Source organism: Heteronotia binoei, chromosome 5 (assembly GCF_032191835.1).
Source record: "Heteronotia binoei isolate CCM8104 ecotype False Entrance Well chromosome 5, APGP_CSIRO_Hbin_v1, whole genome shotgun sequence".
NCBI classification, from domain to species: domain Eukaryota; kingdom Metazoa; phylum Chordata; class Lepidosauria; order Squamata; family Gekkonidae; genus Heteronotia; species Heteronotia binoei.
In genome coordinates, this window is record NC_083227.1 from 21,217,778 (window position 1) to 21,239,262 (window position 21,485).

Consider the following 21,485-nt stretch of genomic DNA (forward strand, 5'->3'; position numbering starts at 1 on the left):
AGGTGACAAGAGAGGAGGTCCTACAACTGATAGACGAATTAAAAACTAATAAGTCACCAGGTCCAGATGGCATACATCCAATGGTTCTGAAAGAACTCAAAGGTGAACTTGATCTCCTGACAAAAATATGTAATCTTTCATTGAAATCTGCCTCCGTTCCTGAGGACTGGAAGTAGCAAATGTCACCCCCCGTCTTTAAAAAGAATTCCAGAGGAGATCCAGGAAATTACAGGCCAGTCAGTCTGACTTCAATACTGGGAAAGTTGGTAGAAACCATTATCAAGGACAGAATGAGTAGGCACATTGATGAACACGGGTTATTGAGGAAGACTCAGCATGGTTTCTGTAAGGGAAGATCTTGCCTCACTAACCTGTTACATTTTGTTAGGGGTGAACAAACATATGGACCAAGGAGACCCAATAGATGTTGTTTACCTTGACTTCCAGAAAGCTTTTGATAAAGTTCCTCATCAAAGGCTCCTTAGAAAGCTCAAGAGTCATGGAGTAAAAGGACAGGGCCTCTTGTGGATCAAAAACTGGCTGATTAATAGGAAGCAGAGAGTGAGTATAAATGGGCAGTCTTTGCAGTGGAGGACGGTAAGCAGTGGGGTGCCGCAGGGCTCGGTACTGGGTCCCGTGCTCTTTAACTTGTTCATAAATGATTTGGAGTTGGGAGTGAGCAGTGAAGTGGCCAAGTTTGCAGATGACACTAAATTGTTCAGGGTGGTGAGAACCAGAGAGGATGGTGAGGCACTCCAAAGGGATCTGCTGAGGATGGGTGAGTGGGCGTCAACGTGGCAGATGAGGTTCAATGTGGCCAAGTGCAAAGTAATGCACATTGGGGCCAAGAATCCCAGCTACAAATACAAGCTGATGGGGTGTGAACTGGCAGAGACTGACCAAGAGAGAGATCTTGGGGTCATGGTAGATAACTCACTGAAAATGTCAAGACAGTGTGCGATTGCAATTAAAAAGGCCAATGCCATGCTGGGAATTATTAGGAAGGGAACTGATAACAAATCAGCCAGTATCATAATGCCCCTGTATAAATCAATGGTGCGGTCTCATTTGGAGTACTGTGTGCAGTTCTGGTCGCCGCACCTCAAAAAGGATATTATAGATTTGGAGAAAGTGCAGAAAAGGGCAACTAGAATGATTAAAGGGTTGGAACACTTTCCCTATGAAAAAAGGTTGAAACGCTTGGGGCTCTTTAGCTTGGAGAAACGTCGACTGAGGGGTGACATGATAGAGGTTTACAAGATAATGCATGGGATGGAGAAAGTAGAGAAAAGTACTTTTCTCCCTTTCTCACAATACAAGAACTCGTGAGCATTCGGTGATATTGCTGAGCAGTCAGGTTAAAATGGATAGAAGGAAGTACTTCTTCACCCAAAGGGTGATTAACATGTGGAATTCACTGCCACAGGAGGTGGTGGCTACAAGCATAGCCAGCTTCAAGAAGGGATTGGATAAAAATATGGAGCAGAGGTCCATCAGTGGCTATTAGCCACAGTGTGTGTGTGTGTGTGTGTGTGTGTATATATAAAATTTGCCACTGTGTGACACAGAGTGTTGGACTGGATGGGCCATTGGCCTGATCCAACATCGATTTATACAGTACTCCAAATGAGACCGCACCATCGATTTATACAGGGGCATTATGATATTGGCTGATTTGTTTTCAGTTCCCTTCCATCAGTGGGGCCAGGACACCAGAAGCCCTCCCACTGTGCCCACCCACTGCAAGCACAAGAATACAGAACATCACCGCCCCAGACAGAGAGTTCCAACAATTCGCTGCAGCTGGGGATGAAGGAGGAGAGGAAACAGAGACCAAGAGAGTGATTGTAGCTGTTTAGGTTTTGAGGCCAGGAGTATGAAAAACTACCCTATTTACTTGCAAGGAAGATGACTTGTATCCTAAAGGTGCTACATATAAAAAAAAAAGTAACTAATTTGTTATTGAAATGTAAGATACCCTCCTTGGGGGCAGGGGAGCCCTAGTCTTGCATAAGACTAAATACATTTATTGGGCCTTTTGTGTATTCCCCAGCAGATCAATTGCTTTTGTTTATATTTTGAGTGAAAAAAATTGTTATAAAGCTTATATTTCTGGTATCTGGCATTACATTTTATGGCATACATAGCCTGGCCTGGCCAAGAGAATTTATGTCAGATCCGGCCCTTGTAACGAATGAATTTGACACTTCTACAGGGTTACCATTACCTTCAAGCCTCTTTCAGGTGTGCAGTACACAGCAATGTACGAGCCGCCCTGAGCCCGCCTTCTGGTGGGGGAGGGCGGGATATAAAAATAAAATTTGCTTTGCTTTGCTTTGCTAGCAATGGCCGCCTCCTCCAAACCTCAGTATTCTGTCTGCTTTGATCAAATCACTACAATAGAGCCCTTTCTCCTTGCTCCCAAGAATTTTGTCATCTCCCCTTCTCATCCCACTGACCAGGTCAGGCTAGGTCAAAGAAGCTTTTCCTGAAGTCATGGAGCTCTATCTTTACACTGCGGTTGATTGGCACCTGTTTGGGGTTTTTTGGCCACTGTGTGACAGCGTGTTGGATTGGATGGGCCATTGGCCTGATCCAACATGGCTTCTCTTATGATACTTGAAAGAAGCATAAAGTTTTGAGCAAGAGATAGCACAGCAGACTTAAAGACTGCATGGGTTCCTCCTTTGGGCATCCTTTGGAGTAACTTTCAGTTTACAAGTGGTTACAGTCCAAGCTGCAGTACTGCAGTCCTAGCTCTCTGCTCACGACCTGAGTTTGATCCCGGCAGAAGCTGGGTTCAGGTAGCTGGCTCAAGGTTCACTCAGCCTTCCATCTTTCCGAGGTTGGTAAAATGAGTACTCAGCTTGCAGGGGAGGGGGGTGTAGATGACTGGGGAAGGCAATGGCGAACCACCCCGTTAAGTCTACTGTGAAAACGTCATGATGCGATGTCACCCCAGAGTTGGAAACGACTGGTGCTTGTACAGGGGACTACCTTTACCTTTACAGTCCATATGTGGAAGAAAATCATTGAAATGAAGATTAAAATTCCAGGTTCTTCATAGGACTTCAGGAGCTTTTTGGACTATAATGGACTTATAATGAATTTCAATTCAACTGAATACTACTGAATGTTTCACAACTGGGGAGAGAACTGGACCATCCTATTGTCTCTAGCTAGACCTATCAGCATTTCTGAAAAGATGGCTGAGGGGAGGCTGGAAAGCAATTGATCTGACTTCCCCATTCCTGCATGTTCTCTGCCCTGAGAGGAAAAGCTTTTTAAAATGATTAGTGAATGTTTTACTCAATTCAGACCTCCATACAGAGAGGCATTTCTTCACATCTCCCCTTCCCAAGATTCAAGCAGAAGGCACCCTTTTACAGCAATTTGCCCTGCAGCAAATCCAAACACATCAGATACAAAATACAAAGCTTCACATTAGAGAACTGACATGCAAGCACATCATCGCACACAGGAATTAGTTGCCTTTAAGAGTCTGTCCTTCCTGCAAAGAAAATCGGCAACCACATCATTGCACCCAGCAACGTGTTCAATTTTGTGTTCAACTCCTGCATCTTCCAAGACCACTTCTGAAGTTTGGTGTTTGAGTTATTCATAGTTTGCAACCATTGCAAGGATGAGTGCTCTATTAAGAGGGAGAAATTTTGCCCCAGCAAATACAATCCAGTGTCTACAAAGTTGCATAACCCAGAAAAACCCTCCAAAAGCCCCAACCTGCCTCTTGAGTCTTTAGGAGATCCCCATTCTGGATTGTCTCTACTTTGTCCATCATCAGTGAGATGTTCCCACAACCCTCTCTGTGTCTTTCTCTGGCATTCCAAACTGCCATTTGATGGCTACAGGAATTGGATAGATTCATGTATGATAGATGGGACTAGGCAAAGTGTCTAAACAGAACCTCCACATTCAGAGGAGGTCGCTTTCTGAGCCAGTAGGCAACATCAGGGGAAGGCCTCAGCCTCTATGCCGTTGTTGGTCCTCCAGAGTAACTAGTTGACCACTTTGTGAAACATTATGTGGCACCAGATGGACCACTGCTCTGATCTCCAGCAAGGGTCTTCTTATATTCTTATGAAACCATGGCTGCTGCCTCTTCCACTGCATGTACTCTACAAAATGGGTCACGACAAAAATGGAGCTAGAACATACCATAGTCCTCAATTTTTCAAAAAAAAAAAATTTTTTTTTTCATTCTTCTCTTAAATGCAGCCAGATCAGTTCATTTTTTCATTTTTGGTGGGAATGTCCTAAAAGTCAAAAATTTTGGAGGAAAATATTTGAAAAGATAAAACATCAGTGGGTATACTATTCCACTGCGACCTGAAATTACTCTATTAAATCTGTGGGAAGGTAGCAGGAGTGGGGAATCAAGCCCATTCTTCCCAGATAAGGGTCCGCATACTTAATCACTACACCAAACTGGCTCTCAGTAAAAGTCACCTCGGTGGGACGTTCGTGTGCTACATCCAGTTTGGTGTAGTGGTTAAGTGTGCGGACTCTTATCTGGGAGAACCGGGTTTGATTCCCCACTTCTCCACTTGCACCTGCTGGAATGGCCTTGGGTCAGCCATAGCTCTGGCAGAGGTTGTCCTTGAAAGGGCAGCTGCTCTGAGAGCTCTCTCAGCCCCACCAACCTCGCAGGGTGTTTGTTGTGGGGGAGGAAGGATAAGAGATTGTGAGCCACTCTGAGACTCTTCGGAGCGGAGGGTGGGATATAAATCCAATATCTTCATCCAATGAAACAAACACAGGGATCCCCAACACAATGCCCGTGGGTGTCTGGGTGTGTACCATCACCTTTGCTAATACAAATAAAGGGAGCCAGTTTCGTGTAGAGGCTGTGTGTGGACTCTTATCTGGGAGAACCAGGTTTGATTCCCCACTCCTCCACTTGCAGCTGCTGGAATGGCTTTGGGTCAGCCATAGCTCTGGCAGAATTGTCCTTGAAAGGGCAGCTGCTGTGAGAGCTCTCAGCCCCGCCCACCACACAGAGTGTCTGTTGTGGGGGAAGAAGATAAAGGAGATTGTAAGCCGCTCTGAGACTCTGATTCAGAGAGAAAGGCAGGGTATAAATCTGCAGTCGTCGTTTTCTTCTTCTTTTAAATTAGTCAGGCCATGCAGAGCTTCTGCCTGAATGCCTACAAGTATCTATTTCAGTCAAGTGAAACCTAACTGCATTTTTGTGATTGGCTCCGTCTCCTGTGGGCTATTCCTTATTAAATCAATGGTTAAACAACTTGTGGGAATAAATCAAGGACCAACTATTAACAGTGGAGAATCCACTGTACCAATCTGTTTTCTTAGAAAGGTGGTCCCTTTTGGACTTTATTGAGATAAAATGACAAAATAGACGATTCCAGAAAAAATTTACTGTTATAGCACTGTATTAGTATTTAATTGTATAGTGCTCTATCACTGTTTCTGTTTATTGTTTAGTTATGTTTAAGTTTATTCTGATATTGCTATGTTATGTTTTGTAAAACTTTACACAAAGTTTTCAAAATGGATTCTCATGCACACTGCACATTGAACTCTGCTTGAAGCATTTCCCACAGATCTCTGACCATTGATACGATTCTCTCCAGTGTGTACCCCTGGGTGGAGTTAAGAGTGTAGATTTAATATCAAAGTTTTTTTCAGAGTCCAGACACCTGTATGGTTTCTCACCAACATGTGTTCTCTCATGCCTAAGCAGCTGCAATTCCTCATAGTCTCTTCATCTACAATCTGACGATTTATGTGACTGCTCTATTTTGTGCATCTCTTTATGTGTTTTTAGCGCTCGGTTAGATATAAAGCATTTCTTACACTCTGAGCACTTGTACGGTTTCTCTCCCGTGTGTATTCTTCTGTGGATTCTAAAGCTGCCTTCCCAACGAAAGCTTTTCCCACAATCTGTGCATTTGAACGGTTTCTCACCTGTATGGATTCTTTTGTGTAGAGAAAGGTCACTATTTTGTGTGAACCTTTTCCCACAAACCAGGCACTTGTATGGTTTCTCTTCTGCATGGCTTTCCCTGTGCCTACCAAGATGGGACAAGGTACTGTAGGTTTTGCTACAAAGGGAACAGGCATATGGTCTATCTCCAGCATGGTTTCTCAGGTGTATCTTAAGGCTACTTTCCCAGCGAAATTTCTTGCCACACTCTGAGCATCTGTATGGTTTCTCTTCAGTATGGATTCTTCCATGTACATACAGCTGCGAGCTCTGGCTGAAGTTTTTCCCACATTCAGGGCAATGGTAGGGTTTCTCACCTGAGTGTGTTCTCTCATGTAGAACAAGATCATTCTTTTGGCGGAAGTTCTTCCCACATTCCAAACAGCTGTGTGGCCGCTCTCCAGTGTGGATTCTTTTGTGAGTTCTCAGATGTGATCTCTGACTGAAGCTTTTCCCACATTCGGAGCATTTGTACGGTTTTTCTCCAGTATGACTTCTCTTGTGAATGGTAAGGGTAGTCTTACAAATGAAGCTTTTGTCACACTCTGAGCATGGATAGAGTTTCTCCCCTGTATGGGTCCTCTCATGTCTCAGAAGATGGCTTCTTTTGATGAAGTCTCTCCCACACTCTGTGCAAGTATAGGGCTTCTCCCCTGTATGGATTCTTACATGGTCTGAGAGGATGGTACTGGTACCAAAGGTTTTCCCACACTTTAGACACTTGTACGGCTTTTCGTCCACATGGGATATTTCATGTCTCACAAGAAGCGCTTTATATCCAAAACCTCTCCCACAAACTGTACACTGATGGGGCTTCTCACCTGTATGGGTGGTCTGATGGTCAGAAAGAGCTGAATTTGAAACAAAGCCTTTTCCACATTCCGCGCATATATAGTTTTTCTTTTTTTTGCGGGCTGGCTTAATCTTCCTAAAGGTGGAGCTCTGTCTGACATTTCTCCCACCCTCAGTATCTCTTGTTTCTTTCCCACAGGAAGATGCTTCAATTAAACTTTGGTTTCTCAAAAGAGATTGTCTGGTGACAGGACAGAAATCGGCAAAACTTTCCAGCTTCTGCTGACTGCTTCGTAGTTCACGAACTTCTGCTCCATGTAACACAGTTCCTTCTGCTGCAACTACTGATACCCTATTGGGCTCACTCCAATTGTCTTCCTCACTGACTTTACCATCACCTGCCAGAATAAAAGCAAAATTGTGCCTTGAGTCAATTGCATATCATGCTGAGAGAAAAATCCACTCCTTCGATTCACACACCATTACCACTATTGCAGGCAGATGGTTTTAAAAGCTGACAGGGGCTCTGTTTTGACACAAGGAGAATCAAGTTGGCTGTGACATAATGGCTTTTTCCACCTCCACCACATCTGGTATTCAGATATACTGAACACAGAGGTTCCATTTAGATAAGCTGACAGAGACTTGGCTCGTACTTCTCTGTAAAACATCTAAATTAGTGCCAATCCCCACAGCTTTGGTTACTGATTTTTCCTACCTCATGGGAAAGAAAAAACTGGGGGGGGGGGGGGTGGATTAGATACCTCAGAATAACAGACTTGGAAGGGACCTCCAGGATCATCTAGTCCAACCTCCTGCACAATGCAGGAAAATCACAAGTACTTCTCCCTGCCTTTCTTCTCACGATCTGCCTAATTCACAGAATCAGCATTGCTGTCAGATGGCTATCTAGTCTCTGCTTAAAAACCTCCAAGGAAGGAGAGCCCACCACCTCCCGAGGAAGCCTGTTCCACTGAGAAACTGCTCTGTCAGAAAGTTCTTCGTAACATTTAGCTGGAAACTCTTGATTTATGTTCAACCCAATCGTTCTTGTCTGACTTTCTGGAGCAACAGAAAACAACTCCATACAATCCTCTATACCAGGGGTGGCCAACGGTAGCTCTCCAGATGTTTTTTGCCTACAACTCCCATCAGCCGCAGCCATGCTAACCAAGGGACACAACATTTTACCTAACCATCTACTAACCATCTACTAACCAAGGGACACAACATTTTACCTAACAAACTGGTCTCTTTGTCACCCTCCTGCTTGATCTCCACAGGGGACTCCACCTTCAGGGTCTCTGGAGGATTCAGGTCTGATGTGAAGAAATCAGCAGACATCTCCTCCACCAGCCCTGGCACCTGAAAGAGATCAGTGCATATTTACAGTGAGGATATTTTGCAAGGTTGAAAAGCAATTAGTGCTGTAGATACAAATAACAAAATCCCATGCTTTAGTGAAAGCTGCTGCCCCATTGAAAGCAGAAGGGCAGCAAATGGAGCCAACTTTACTTCCCTTCCCATCCTTGTTTAAAATCCTGTAAGTCTGTAGCAGCAGAATAAAAGGATCATGGCACCATGAAGACTAACACAAATTCACTCCTTTTGTGAGTCAGAGCTGTCTATCAGATACATAGGAGAATAAATCAATCAGACCAATGTATGCATTCAACAAAACAGTGGGAGAGTGGAGATGTTACAAAAAAGGGGCCAGTTCAAAACAAAAACTCACTATCTTCCTGGAAAGGAACTTCAAATGAAGAATCCAATGAGAAATGGCTGAATTGGAATCCATTAGCAAATTCATGAGAATGTATGTCCCACAGTTTAACAGGGACCTGGATTTCATAACACACCAGAGGTCCTTACATCTCACCTATCCATTACAGATGTTAGTTACTTCAGCTAAAGATCTTTAATTTCCTATTGTGTCTGCTTATCTCATTTCATCTTTCATTAGGTGTCTGCCTGTGTAAGAACAGTTGGACATCTCACCCATCCCAAGAGAACTGAATGTAATGTGTTGTTAATAATTAAAAATGTACATAAAAACAGCATAAAGCCATTTAAAATGAGTCTCAAAAAAGTTCTCAGGCTTAAAAACAGGCAATAAAACTGTTAAAACATCAACCCCTGAGTTGAGGCCTGGGCAAAAAGACAGTTTAGGCCTGGTGCCTGAAAGAGAGTCGGGGAGCCTTTGTGGGAAAGCTTTTCCATAGACCTATGTGGCATTATTTATTTACTTCATTCATACTCTGGCCTTTCTCCCCACTGGGGACCCAAAGTGGCTTACCCTGTTCTCATCTTCTCCATTTTATCCTCACAACAGCCCTGTGAGGTGGGCTAGGCTGAGAGTGTGTGACTGGCCTAAGGTCACCCAATGAGCTTCCATGGCTGGAGTATGGATCTGAACATCGATCACCCACAGGGGTGGAATTCTAGCAGGAGTTCCTTTGCATATTAGTCCACACCCACCTGATGTAGCCAGTCCTCCAAGAGCTTACAAAAAAGAGCCTTGTAAGCTCTCGGAGGATTGGCTACATCAGGTGGGTGTGGACTAATATGCAAAGGAGCTCCTGCTAGAATTCCACCCCTGTTCACCCAGATTGCTAGTCCAACATTCTTAACTACTACACCACCCTGGGAAGGCATGAGGGTTACAGTCTGCATAATGTGAGTGCCTCTCCACTTGGATTTCTTCCGGCTACGCATTTAGTAAAGTCCCAGCTGAGAAATACAAAGCACTGCAGGGTTCACCAACTCCAAAACAAAGAACAGTCCGATGACACCTTTAAGACCAACAAAGCTTTATTCAAGTGCACACACTTCCTCAGATACACTGAAATGGAAGATAACAAGAGAGAGACAGATGCCTCTACACAGGCAAACAGCAAATTAGCATACAACTTAATGATGTCTTGACATACATATGCAAAGGCCAAACGGCAATAACAAGCGAGGGTTATACGATCACCGGGTCACCATGTGTTTGGATTTAATTAGGAAGTAAAAACCAGTAGCACCAAAACAAAGAATTCGTGTTGTGAGCTGACTAATACATCTGCAAAACATAGACAGAAGAGCAGAAGGCATGTCAGAAAAAGGACACAAAACAGAGGAGGCTGGAAAACTTTACCTGCTCTGGAGAGAGGCAGAAGGGGAGGGCGGTGCTGAATCGGCCCCGTAGCTAGGGGCCACAGAGGGAGGGGCCAGAGGGGGGCCACTGGGGAGGGGCCCATGCGGGTGAGTGCAGAAAGCTGGAGAGGCTGGGGGCCATCAGTCTCCCTCCTGTGTAATTTAAAGAGCATGCCAATCAGCTGATTGGTGGGCCTTTAAATGGCATGGGAGGCACACTGGTGCTATTCGAATCACATAGGAGGGGGTGGCCATGGGAAGGGGGTGAAGGCCCCCAAAATCCTGTCAGGGGGCCAGGCCCTGTGGGCCCCTTGTTAGCTACAGTCTGGTAATGCTGGGGGCGGTGTTGCCAGGGCTTCCCAGCAGGGGATGGGGGTGTCTGGGTAATGTTAGGTCCAAGGTAGGAAATTCCTGGAGGTTTGGGGTTGGACAGGGCGGGAACCTCAGTGGGGTGCAAGCCCATAGTGTCCACCCTCCAAGTCAACCATTTTCCACAGGGGAAACTGATCTCTCTGTAGTCTGGCGATTAACAGCACTGCTGGTGGATTCCCCGGTCCCACCTGGAGGCTGGCATCCCTAGCTGGCTGGGGGCCACAGACAAGAGAGGGCTACTCCTTGCAGAGCCTCCTTTGTGGGGTGCCTGCCTTAGGAACGAATGGAACATCGAACAAGCATAGCCAGCTTCAAGAGGGGATTGGATAAGCATATGGAGCAGAGGTCATAAGAACATAAGAGAAGCCATGTTGGATCAGGCCAATGGCCCATCCAGTCCAACACTGTGTGTCACACAGTGGCCAAAAAAACCCCCACACAAGTGCCATCAGGAGGTCTACCAGTGGGGCCAGGACACCAGAAGCCCTCCCATTGTGCCCCCCACCCCAAGCACCAAGAATACAGAGTATCACTGCCCCAGACAGAGAGTTCCATCAATACACTGTGGCTAATAGCCACTGATGGACCTCTGCATGTTTACCCAATTCCCTCTTGAAGCTTGCTATGCTTGTAGCCGCTGCCACCTCCTGTGGCAGTGAATTCCATGTGTTAATCACCTTTTGGGTCCATCGGTGGCTATTAGCCATAGGGTATAGATGGGACTCTCTGTCTTGGGCAGTGATGCTCTTTATTCTTGGTGCTGGGTGGGGGGGGGGCAACAACGGGAGGGCTTCTAGTGTCCTGGCCCCACTGAAGGGCCTTCTGATGGCACCTGGTGTTTTTGGCCACAGAGTGTTGGACTGGATGGGCCATTGGCCTGATCCAACATGGCTTCTCCTATGTTCTCAAACGGCCCCAGGAGACATGTCCTGAGCAAGCCTTGTCGGAGCCTTTCCAGATCTAGCTCCTGAGCAATGCAGCTGGAGCTGGCGGTCCGAGTCCGACCCTGGGGAAGAGGAGCCAGTCAGCTCTCCGCCTACAGAGCCGCTGCTTCTTTTTCCCAGCCAGCCGCAGGTCTCTCGTCTTTAGCGCCGCTATTTCCCTGCTCCCTCCGCTGCCCGTCCCTCACCTGCTCCCTGCAGCCTTCGAGCGGCCCCTTCCCTCCGGCCAAGCCGCACCTCTTGCCCAATTTGCTGCGAGCCGCCAGTTGCAAAGGCTGGCCGGGAATGCGGGATTTGGGGAGCCTCTCTAGAAGGAAGCACAGCTCGGTGCCTTTAACCCCTTCCCGCTCCTCCTGGGGAAGTCATCAATAACCGACTGAGGGCTCTTGGGTTGCGCCCCAGCAATTCCTATCCTCTGGCTGCAGGGAAACGTTCAGAAGGAGGACGGCAGCCAGCGCTGGGCGGGAAGAGCTGCACCAGCAGGATTTTGCCAAAGGAGGAAGAGCAGGAAATTCACTCTCCTCACCTTTCCAAAGTGGAACACAGTAGGACTCAAGTAGTACCTTTAAGACCAGCAAAGTTGTATTCAGAATGGAAGCTTCCCTATGCACACTTCTTCAGATGAGGGGATAGGGAGAGCACAGTGGGCTGAAATACATGTAGCTGGTGGGTTAAGAGTGTAAACTGATACAGTTAGGATCAAAGCAGGAGTCAAGTTTCACCTTTAAGACCAACCAAGTTTTATTCAGAACTTAAGCTTTCGTGTGCTCTCTAAGCACACTTCATCAGACGAGGGGATCGGGTATTGTGGGCTGAAATACAAGCAGTTTGTTGATTAAGTATGCGGACTGATCATATGGTAAAACCAGTGTGGCTTGGCTTGGCCATTTGGTCTGGATAGCCATAAAAGATAATAAAGTCCTCTGCCAATTGGTGTTTCTGTAAATCTAGATGAATCACAAAAGGACGTGTATTTCCTAGTTGTAGTCCACCTACGGTAATTTACTTATCAGCATCAGTCTATACATTATAAACATCATTCTAGTCTGCCATTAGAAAACATACCAGAATACATAAAATGAAAATGGGTTAAGTATATGTAATGAGATAAATAGCCAATATCCTTTATTTGAGTATGTCAATATAAAACATTATTCTGATACACTATTACAAAAGAGAAATACATTGGAATACTGTGGATGTATAGCTATACTCACTGAGAGTGGGTTTAGCATATGTAATGAGATAAAAAACCAATATCCCTATTCAGTCCCGGGGAGGTGTTTGTTCCAAGTTTCATAATAATTTGTAATTCATTAGGGTTTGTAGAGTCTTTCGGGATCAAGTGCCGTGTTCTACTGGAAGGAAAACTTTCTCCAGTAGAACACGGCACTTGATCCCAAAAGACTCTACAAACCCTAATGATGTTACCAGCCGTGAAAACCTGAAATCTTTGATAATTTGTAAATCAGCAATTTCTCCATTCTGTTCTTCAAGTTCCTTTGCAGTAAAAGTTACCTTGAAGTCACCCATTGAATGCTCTGGAAGATTAAAGTGTTCTCCCACAGATTTCTCTGTTCTGTAATTCCTAATGTCAGATTTGTGTCCATTTATCCTTTGGCGTGTAGTTTGTCCTGTTTGCCCTATGTAGAGAACTGAACAAGTGAATGAGCCTGAAATGGTGTAGTTAATACTGTCAAATAGTACCTTTAAGACCAGTAAAGTTTTATTCAGAATGGAAGCTTCCGTATGCACACTTCTTCAGATGAGGGGATAGGGAGGGTACAGTGGGGCTGAACTACATGTAGTTGGTGGGTTAAGAGTGTAAACTGATACAAAGTTAGGATCAAATGGCGAAATAGCATAATAAATTGGAAGGCCATTTGGTCTGGATAGCAATAAAAGGTAACAAAAGTTGCCTGTTAATTGCTGTTGCTGCAAGTAAGGTAAAACAAAAGGACATGTATATATGTCCTTTTGTTTTACCTAGACTTGCAGCAACAGGGTTGCTACGCAGAGTCAGGCAATGATAAACCGCTTCTGAATATCTTGTCTTGAAGCAGTAAAAAAGAGCAAGAGTCCAGTAGCACCTTAAAGACTAAAGACGCTTGCTCTTTAATATTGCTACAGACAGACTAACACAGTTCCCCATCTTGTCTTGAAAACCCTCAGGTGTTACCATCTGTCAGCTGTGACTTGACAACACTTTCCACTACCGCCATGTTTGTCTGTAGTACTGAAGTAAAAGAAACCTCCAGGGTCTCCTCAGAGATTAACAAAATGTTACAAAATGCTGCTCTGCTTTTCAAAGCTCCCCCTCCCCATCGCCTCTCTAAAACTCATTTCGCTAGGAGGAAAGATGTCTTTGAGGTGAGATTTGTTGGTCATCAAAGGGTGGCGGGAACAGTCCTGCTTTGGTCTCCAGGCCCTGTTCTACCCTGCTTTCCGACCGAGAGCCAGCTGGTGTAGTGGTTAAGCGAGCAGACTCTTATCTGGGAGAATCAGGTTTGATTCCCCACTCCTCCACTTGCAGCTGCTGGAATGGCCCCTTGGGTCAGCCATAGCTCTCGCCGTTGTCCTGGAAAGGGCAGCTTCTGAGAGAGCGCTCTCAGCCCCACCTACCTCACAGGGTGTTTGTGGTGTGAGGGAAGGGGGGGGAAGGAAAAGGAGATTGTGACCGCTCTGAGATTCAGAGTGTATATAAATCCAAGATCCAATATCTTTACCAATACCTGGAGGGGCTTTTCTCTCTCTCTGGTCAACCACTGCCACCTGTGGGAATTGCCCACTGGGAGGATCGTGACTCCCAGCTTCCCTTCCATGTTCTGAGGCCTTGCCTCTGCATGTCCCGCAATCCAGCACCTGGTTACCACGAGGACAGCTTGCTGCCATGTGCCCCACTGCGAGAGCAGCCATTTGCCCACTGATTGCCCTCCCCTTCCTCCTGGCGCTCCTTTTAAAATAGTGTGTCCAAATTGGTGGAGGTCTATGTGGCACAAAGAACTGCTACCAGGATCAACAGTTATAAAGTATTTATTACAAAGAAAATGTTTACAAGCATACTCGTAGCACAGCACCAGTTTAAGCAAAAGATTAAAGAGTACAACACAATTCCTCCGTCTTTGCCTCTATACATGCCCTGGCAGAAGATACATATAAGGCAGGCTCCTTAGCTTAGAAAGTTACACATGTTCTACAGGGTTGCCATTACCTTCAAGCGGGGCTTTTTTGGTATCAAGAACGCCTTTGCAAATTAGGCCACACACCCGTTGTAGCCAATCCTCCAAGAGCTTACAGGGCTCTTAGTCCAGGGCCTACAGTCAGCTCCAGTAGGATTGGCTACATTAGGAGGGTGTGGCCTAATATGCAAAGGAGTTCCTGCTACAAAAAAAGCCCTGCCTTCAAGCCTTTTTCTGGTGTGCAGGCCAGCACATGAAATGGCCGCCTCCTTTAGACCTAGGTTACAAGTCCTGTCTGCTTTGATGGACAGAAAAGGAGAGTCCTGAGTTCCTTTTCAACAGCTGCCTGAGCATGACTAGTTTAGGAGACATCAGGGCAGATACAAGATTATTAAATTCTCTTGTGAACAACTGAACTGATGAAATGGCTAGAGCAGGGGTGTCAAACACGCAGCATGGGGACCAAATCAGGCCTCCGGAGGGCTCCTACCAGGCTCCCAAGCAACTGGCTGTCATCTGCTTCCTTCTCTCTCTCTTGCTTCTTTCTGCATCACAGATTGCTTTGCCAGGCTGGCTCAATCACACAGAAGCTACAAAGCCTCTATTTTCTCCATTGGCTGAGGCTCCTCTTTTGGGGAGGAAGGGAGAATAAAGGGATAGCTTGCTTTGCCACAGGCTCTCTCGATCGCACAGCTGAACTACTGAACCAACCCTCTCTTCCTTCTATTAGCTGAGGCTCCGCTCCCTCCTGGTCCCCTGGGGAAGGAAGGAAGGAAAGAGCCAGAGCTTCCTTTGCCAAGTTCCTGGAGAAATACAATGAAAGCACCTTTAAGACCAACAAGCGCTAATGTTTTAAGTTTTTTTTTAAAAATCGTCGTGTTTGTCTGTGAACCTTATAAAGTTTATATCTCTACTACCTCATCATAAATAGGTACACACAAGGTCCAGCCCAATCCAACATGGCTCGGCCCAACAAGGTCTAATTTATTTCAGATTCGACCCTCATAACAAATGAGTTTGACACCCGTGGGCTAGAGTAAAAGCCGCTGATAGGCTTGAAGAGCTGGTTTGAGGTGGCCTGTAGGTAGAAGGGAGACAGGAGGACTGCTTAAGATGGACCTCTTTCCCCAGGGAGACAGGGTTGTTCCCCACAGTAAGAGAGAACAAAAATTTCCCCCCTGACTGGGAAGAATACTACTGGAGGAGCCCTGTGAAAGCCAGTTTTGAACATGAAGATCGAGGGGGGGGGGTTAAATTCAACTGTGTTTTAAGGAAGTTATGTTTCTAAAAAAAGGGGGGGGAAGTCCTGGGTACTCTCTGCCCAGCCCCGCCCCCCCCCCCCCCCCCACATCTAGAACCTGCCTCACTTTGACGTCTGGGCAATGGAGATCATTTCAGACATCAGGTTCCACTGTCTCCTGCTGCAAGGCAATTGTGCTTCCTTCCATGGCTGAAAGACAATGAATAACAGGACAAAAAGGGAACAGGACAATAAGGATATACATATGGAGCAGAGGTCCATGAGTGGCTATAAACCACAAGGTGTAGAGGAAACACTCTGTCTGCGGCAGTGATGTTCTGTCTTCTTGGTGCTTGGGGGGCAACAGTGGGAAGGCTTCTGGAGAGTTCTGGCCCCACTGGCAGACCTCCTGATGGCACCTGGGTTTTGGTCACTGTGTGACACAGTGTTGGACTGGGTGAGCTATTGATCTGATCCAGCACAGCTTCTCTAATGTTCTTCTGGGCATCCAATGAAGTTGATGGACACTAGATTCAGGACAAACGAAGAGAAATACTTTATTGCACGAGTAATTAAAGTGTAGATTAAAATTGCCAGGGGACATAGTGAGGGCCTCAGGCACAGATAGTTTAAAAAGGGATTAGAGAGATTCCTGGAGGATAGGGGGCTATAAAACATAATGATTCAGTCAACCTCTGAATCCCAGAGCCAGGAAACAACAACAGGAGGCCTCAACCTCTATGCCTTTGTTGGCCCTCCCGAGAAACTGGTTGGCTGCTTTGTGAAACAGTATGTGAGACTAGGTGGACCACGGCTCTGATCTCTAGCAAGGGTCTTCTTATATTCTTATGAAACCATGGCTTGCTGCCTCTTCTGCAACATACACACTACCAAACGTGTCAAGATACAAAGACAGAGCTGGAATGCGCCGTAATCCTTGAACAATTTTTCAGGATTTTATTTTCAATCCACTCCTGAATGGATTCTCATATGCGCACTGCACACTGAACTCTGCTTGAAGCATTTCCCAAAGACTGAGCATTGATATGGCTGCTCTCCAGTGTGTACTCTTCAACTGAGTTAAAAGTGTAGATTAACATCAAAGTTTTCTTCAGAGCCCAGACACTTGTAGGATTTCTCAGCTACGTCGGTTTTCGGGTGCCTCAGCCGCTGGGATTCCTCATCACCTCTTCATGTACAATCGGAGGGTTTATACGACTGCTCCATTTTGTGCATCTCTTTATGCGTTTTTAGCGCCCGGTTGGATATAAAGCATTTCTCACAGTCTGAACACTTGTACGGTCTCTCTCCCGTGTGTATTCTTTTGTGTATTCTATAGCTGCCTTCCCAACGATAGCTCTTCCCACAATCTGTGCATTCAAATGGTTTCTCGCCTGTATGGATTCTTTTGTGTTGAGAAAGGTCACTTTTTTGCGTGAACCTTTTCCCACAATCCTGGCATTCATGTGGCTTCTCCTCCGCATGGGTATCCATGTGCCTGGCAAGGTGGGCTGACTTGCTGTAGGTTTTATCACAAAGCGAACAGGCATATGGTCTGTCGCCAGCATGGTTTCTCATGTGCACCTTAAGGCTGCCTTCAGAGCGAAAATGTTTGCCGCACTCTGAGCATCGGTATGGTTTCTCTTCAGTGTGGATTCTTTCATGTACATACAACTGGGAGCTCTGTCTGAAGCATTTCCCACATTCTGGGCAACGGTAGGGTTTCTCGCCTGAATGCATTCTCTTGTGTAGAACAAGATCATTCTTTTCGCGGAAGTTCTTCCCGCACTCCAGGCAGGTGTGCGGCCTCTCTCCGGTGTGGATTCTCCTGTGAGTGCTAAGATGCGATCTCTGACTGAAGCTTTTCCCGCACTCGGTGCACTTGTACGGTCTCTCTCCGGTATGAGTCCTCTCGTGGATTGTAAGGTTGGATCTACAACTGAAACTTTTCTCACACTCTGAGCATGGATAGAGTTTCTCTCCCGTATGAATCCGCTGATGGCTTACAAGATGGCTTCTCTTGGTAAAGTCTCTCCCACACTCTACGCAAGTGTATGGCTTCTCTCCTGTATGGATTCTTACATGGTCTGAGAGGATGGTACTTGTGCCAAAAGTTTTCCCACACTTTAAACATTTGTATGGCTTTTCATCCACATGGGATATCTCATGTCTCATAAGAAGGGCTTTATATCCAAAGCCTTTCCCACAAACTGCACACTGATGCGGCTTCTCGCCTGTATGGGTGGTCTGATGGTCAGAAAGAGCCGAATTTGAAACAAAGCCTTTCCCGCACTCTGTGCATAAGAAGGCTTTCTTTTTTTTGCGGGCTGGCTTGATCTTCAGAAAGGTGGAGCTTTGCCTGACATTTCCTCCACTTTGAGAGTCCCCGGTTTTGCTCCCACAGGAAGGTGCTTCAGTTGAACTTTCATTTCTCAAGAGAGATTGCGTGGTGACTGGACGGACATCGGCGCAGCTTCCCAGCTTCTGCTGACTTCTCTGTATTCCACGAAGTTCTGCTCCACGTAACGCAATTCCTTCTGCCGCAGCAACTGATACCCCGTTGGGTTTAGTCAGCAGATGGCTCTCCTCATTTGCTTTTCCATCACCTGCCGGAATAAAAGCAGAATTGTGGCTTGAATCAATTGCACACCGAGCTGAGAGAAAAATACACTGATTCATGCAGCATCACCGCTATTTTAGATGCTGACAGGGACTCTGCTTTGACACGAGGATCAGACCTGCATGTTTTCTTAGCAGTAGCCAGCCAGATACCTCCGGGAAGCCTTGGAATGGAACGTGAAGACAACAGGCACCTGGTGTTCAACCTGGATATTGCAGGCTAGCCCAATCTTGTTAAGATCCAGGAAGCTAAGGAGGGTTGGCCCTGGCTAGGATTTGGAGGGGAGACCACTAAGAATGGTCAGGGTCCCTGTGCTGAGGTGGGCAATAGCAAACCACCTCTGAATGTCCTTTGCCTTGAAAACCCTACAAGGTTGCTGTAAATTGGCTCTGTAAAGTGGTTCTTTCCACCTCCGGTATTCTGATATACTGTCCCAGAACACAGTGGTTCCATTCAGATACGCTGATGCAGACTTGGCTAGTACTTCTCTGTAAAACTTCTAAATTAGTGTCCCACAACTTTGATTAGTGAGTTCTCCAACCTCATGAAGAAGATGATACTAGATTTATATCCCATCCTATACTCGGAATCTCCTTCTACCTTCCCCCTCTGCCACAACAGACACCTTGTGAGGTGGGTGGGGCTGAGAGAGCTCTTACAGCAGCTGCCCTTTCAAGGACAACTCCTACGAGAGCTATGGCTGGCCCAAGGCCATTCCAGCAGCTGCAAGTGGAGGAGTGGGGAATCAAACCCGGTTCTCCCAGATAAGAATCCGTGCACTTAACCACTGCACCAAACTGGCTCTCACAGTTTAGAAGATTTCTGGCTCTCACAGTTTAGACAATTTCTCTCCCAGTTCTGCAAAAACCTTGCCCAGCCAGGACAATAAACAACAACAAAAATACATAATGCACAGCTAGTTTAAAACCTGAGCATGGTCTATTAAATCCCAACAATAAAATTGTTCAACGGCTTTAAAAGTTCATTAAAACAGGCAGCATTAAAAGGTACAGAGGGGCAGGCTGTAGAGAGTGGGGTTGAAATGCCAAAAGTAAGTTTAATACTAATCCAAACCCCTGGCTTCAGAGCTGTGTTTTCAACTGGTGCTTAAAGGTCAGTAAAGCAGATGCCAGACAAACTTTAGTGGGGACAACTTTCCCCAGTCAAGGAAACACCTCTTGAGAAAGCGCCGTCTCTAGCTGCCACTTGCACTGTCTGTTCGAAAGAGCACAGAGAGAGGGCGAGAATGGCTACTTTAACTGGGAAACAGAACAGATTTATATAATAAAATAAAAGAATTGTTCTAATGGAATTCCCCGCCCTTTCTCCGGAATTTGCCACTGCAAACTGGTGGATATTTTTTACTGCAGCAGAGTTAAAAGTGGAGGAAGGAAAAAGGGAATTGTATTACCACAAGGGCTCTTAATCATCTGGTAACCGAGGAACACAGCATCTTACCTATGAAACTGGCCTCTCCATCAGCCTCCTGTTTGATCTCCACAGGGAACTCCACCTTCAAGCTCTCTGGAGGTTTCAGGTCTAATATGGGGAAATCACTTCCAGTAGCACTGGAACCTGAAGGAGATCAATGCATATTTACAGTGAGGACGTTTTTGCAAGGCTGAAAATATCCCAAATTCCACACCTTAGTGAAAGCTGCTCCCTCACTGTAAGCAGAAAGGCAGCAAGTGGAGCCAACTTAACTTCCCTTCCCATCCTTGTTTAAAAGTCCCGTGTGAGTAGCCCTGATAGCCTGCAGTGGCAGAATAAAAAGAGGACCTTGAAGACTAACACAAATTTATTCCAGAATAACCTTTTGTAAGACAGAGCTATCTATCAGACCCACTGGAGAATAAATCCATCAGGCTGATGTATATGCACAACACAAAGATGGGCCGGTGGAGATGTTACAAAAACAACTTACTGTCCTTCTAGAAAGGATCTTCAAAGGGAGAATCCAATGAGAAACTAGAACTAGAACTCATTACCATATTCATGAGAATTTAACACACCAAGGCTTCATAGGGACCTGGATTTCCTAATACACCAAAGGTGCTAATATCTTGCCTATCCTATCTATTATAGATGCTAATTAGCTATGCATCTTTAATTTCCTATTGTATCTGCTTATCTGATTTCATCCTTCATTAGTTATATGCCTATGTAATAACCATTGCATATCTCACCCATCCTGAGAGAACTGAAAGTAGCATGCTAAACGTTAATAATTAAAATAAAAACAGACAAAGAATTAAGAAGCTTAAAACGAATCTTAAATCCTTCCTCAGACTTTAGGCAATAAAACTGTTAAAACATCAACCCCTGAGTGGAAGCCTGGGCAAAAAGACAGCTTAGGTCTGGTGCCTGAAAGAGAGCCAGGTAGGCACCAGGAGGTCAGCCTCTGCAGGAAGTGTTTTCCATAGGCCTGCGTGGGATTACTTATTTACTTCATTTGCATCCTGGCTCTTCTCCCCAGAGGGGACCCAAACTGGCTTATGCTCCATTTCCTCTCCTTCACTTCATCCTCACAACAACCCTGTGAGGTGGGTCAGACTGAGAGAGCATGACTGGCCTAAGGTCATCCAGCGAGCATCCATGTTTCGAGTGGGATTTGAACCCAGGTTGCCCAGATGCTAGTCCAACACTCTCAACCACTACCTCACCCTGGGAAAGCATGAGGTGGATAAGGTGAGGGCCCCTCTATTTGCTCCTGCTACACATCTATTCAGGGCTTTTTTTTTGTAGCAGGAACTCCTTTGCATATTAGGCCACACACCCCTGATGTAGCCAAGAGCTTACAGGGCTCTTAGTACAGGGCTTACTGTAAGCTTCAGGAGGATTGGCTACATCAGAGGGGCGTAGCCTAATAGGCAAAGGAGTTCCTGCTACAAAAAAAGCCCTGCTCCCAGCTGAGAAGTACAGAGCCGAGCAGAGCCCATCAACAGTAATCCCAAAACAAGGAATTCATGCTGCCTCTGCAAAACACAAAGCAGAAGGAAAGTCAGAAAAAGGACGCAAAGGGAGGAGAGGAAGCTGGGGATATTCACCTGTCCTGGAGATAAGAAGACCTGGGGGAGGGGAGGGTGGAGACTGAATGTATAAAATCCCATTCTTCTTCTATTCAAATACCGAGTCCTTGAACACAGATATTCCAATCAGATATGCTGGCGCTAGATGTGACAGTGGCTACTGGGCCAACTTGTGACTGTTGGCACCGTTTTAAAGGAATATTTAAACG

General features: G+C 45.8%; 2 protein-coding genes across 2 annotated transcripts in view; both read right to left on the reverse strand.

The window, feature by feature from the left end:
- Positions 1-5,325: 5,325 nt before the first annotated feature.
- Positions 5,326-13,430, reverse strand: LOC132571822 (zinc finger protein OZF-like). Its single transcript, XM_060238615.1, has 4 exons — positions 13,425-13,430; positions 11,397-11,561; positions 7,996-8,122; positions 5,326-7,155 (listed from the first exon to the last, which is right to left on the reverse strand). Exons 1-4 carry the CDS (start codon positions 13,428-13,430, stop codon positions 5,744-5,746), a joined length of 1,710 nt encoding a protein of 569 aa, XP_060094598.1. The 3' UTR covers positions 5,326-5,743.
- A 2,733-nt stretch (positions 13,431-16,163) lies between these two features.
- Positions 16,164-21,485, reverse strand: part of LOC132571824 (uncharacterized) — a 50,594-nt gene continuing 45,272 nt past the window's right edge. Inside the window, exons 10-11 of the mRNA XM_060238616.1 lie at positions 19,706-19,822; positions 16,164-18,233 (exon numbers count right to left, since the gene is read on the reverse strand). Of these exons, the coding sequence (XP_060094599.1) occupies positions 16,819-18,233; positions 19,706-19,822 (1,532 nt within the window). The 3' untranslated portion in view covers positions 16,164-16,818. The remainder of the gene's footprint in view (positions 18,234-19,705; positions 19,823-21,485) is intronic.

Coding starts and splice junctions, on each gene's coding strand:
- LOC132571822 (XM_060238615.1), bottom strand. Junction 8,123..11,396: donor TCGAAGGCTGCAGGGAGCAG/GTGAGGGACGGG, acceptor GATCTCTTTCAG/GTGCCAGGGCTGGTGGAGGA. Junction 7,156..7,995: donor CAAAGAGACCAGTTTGTTAG/GTAAAATGTTGT, acceptor TTATTCTGGCAG/GTGATGGTAAAGTCAGTGAG.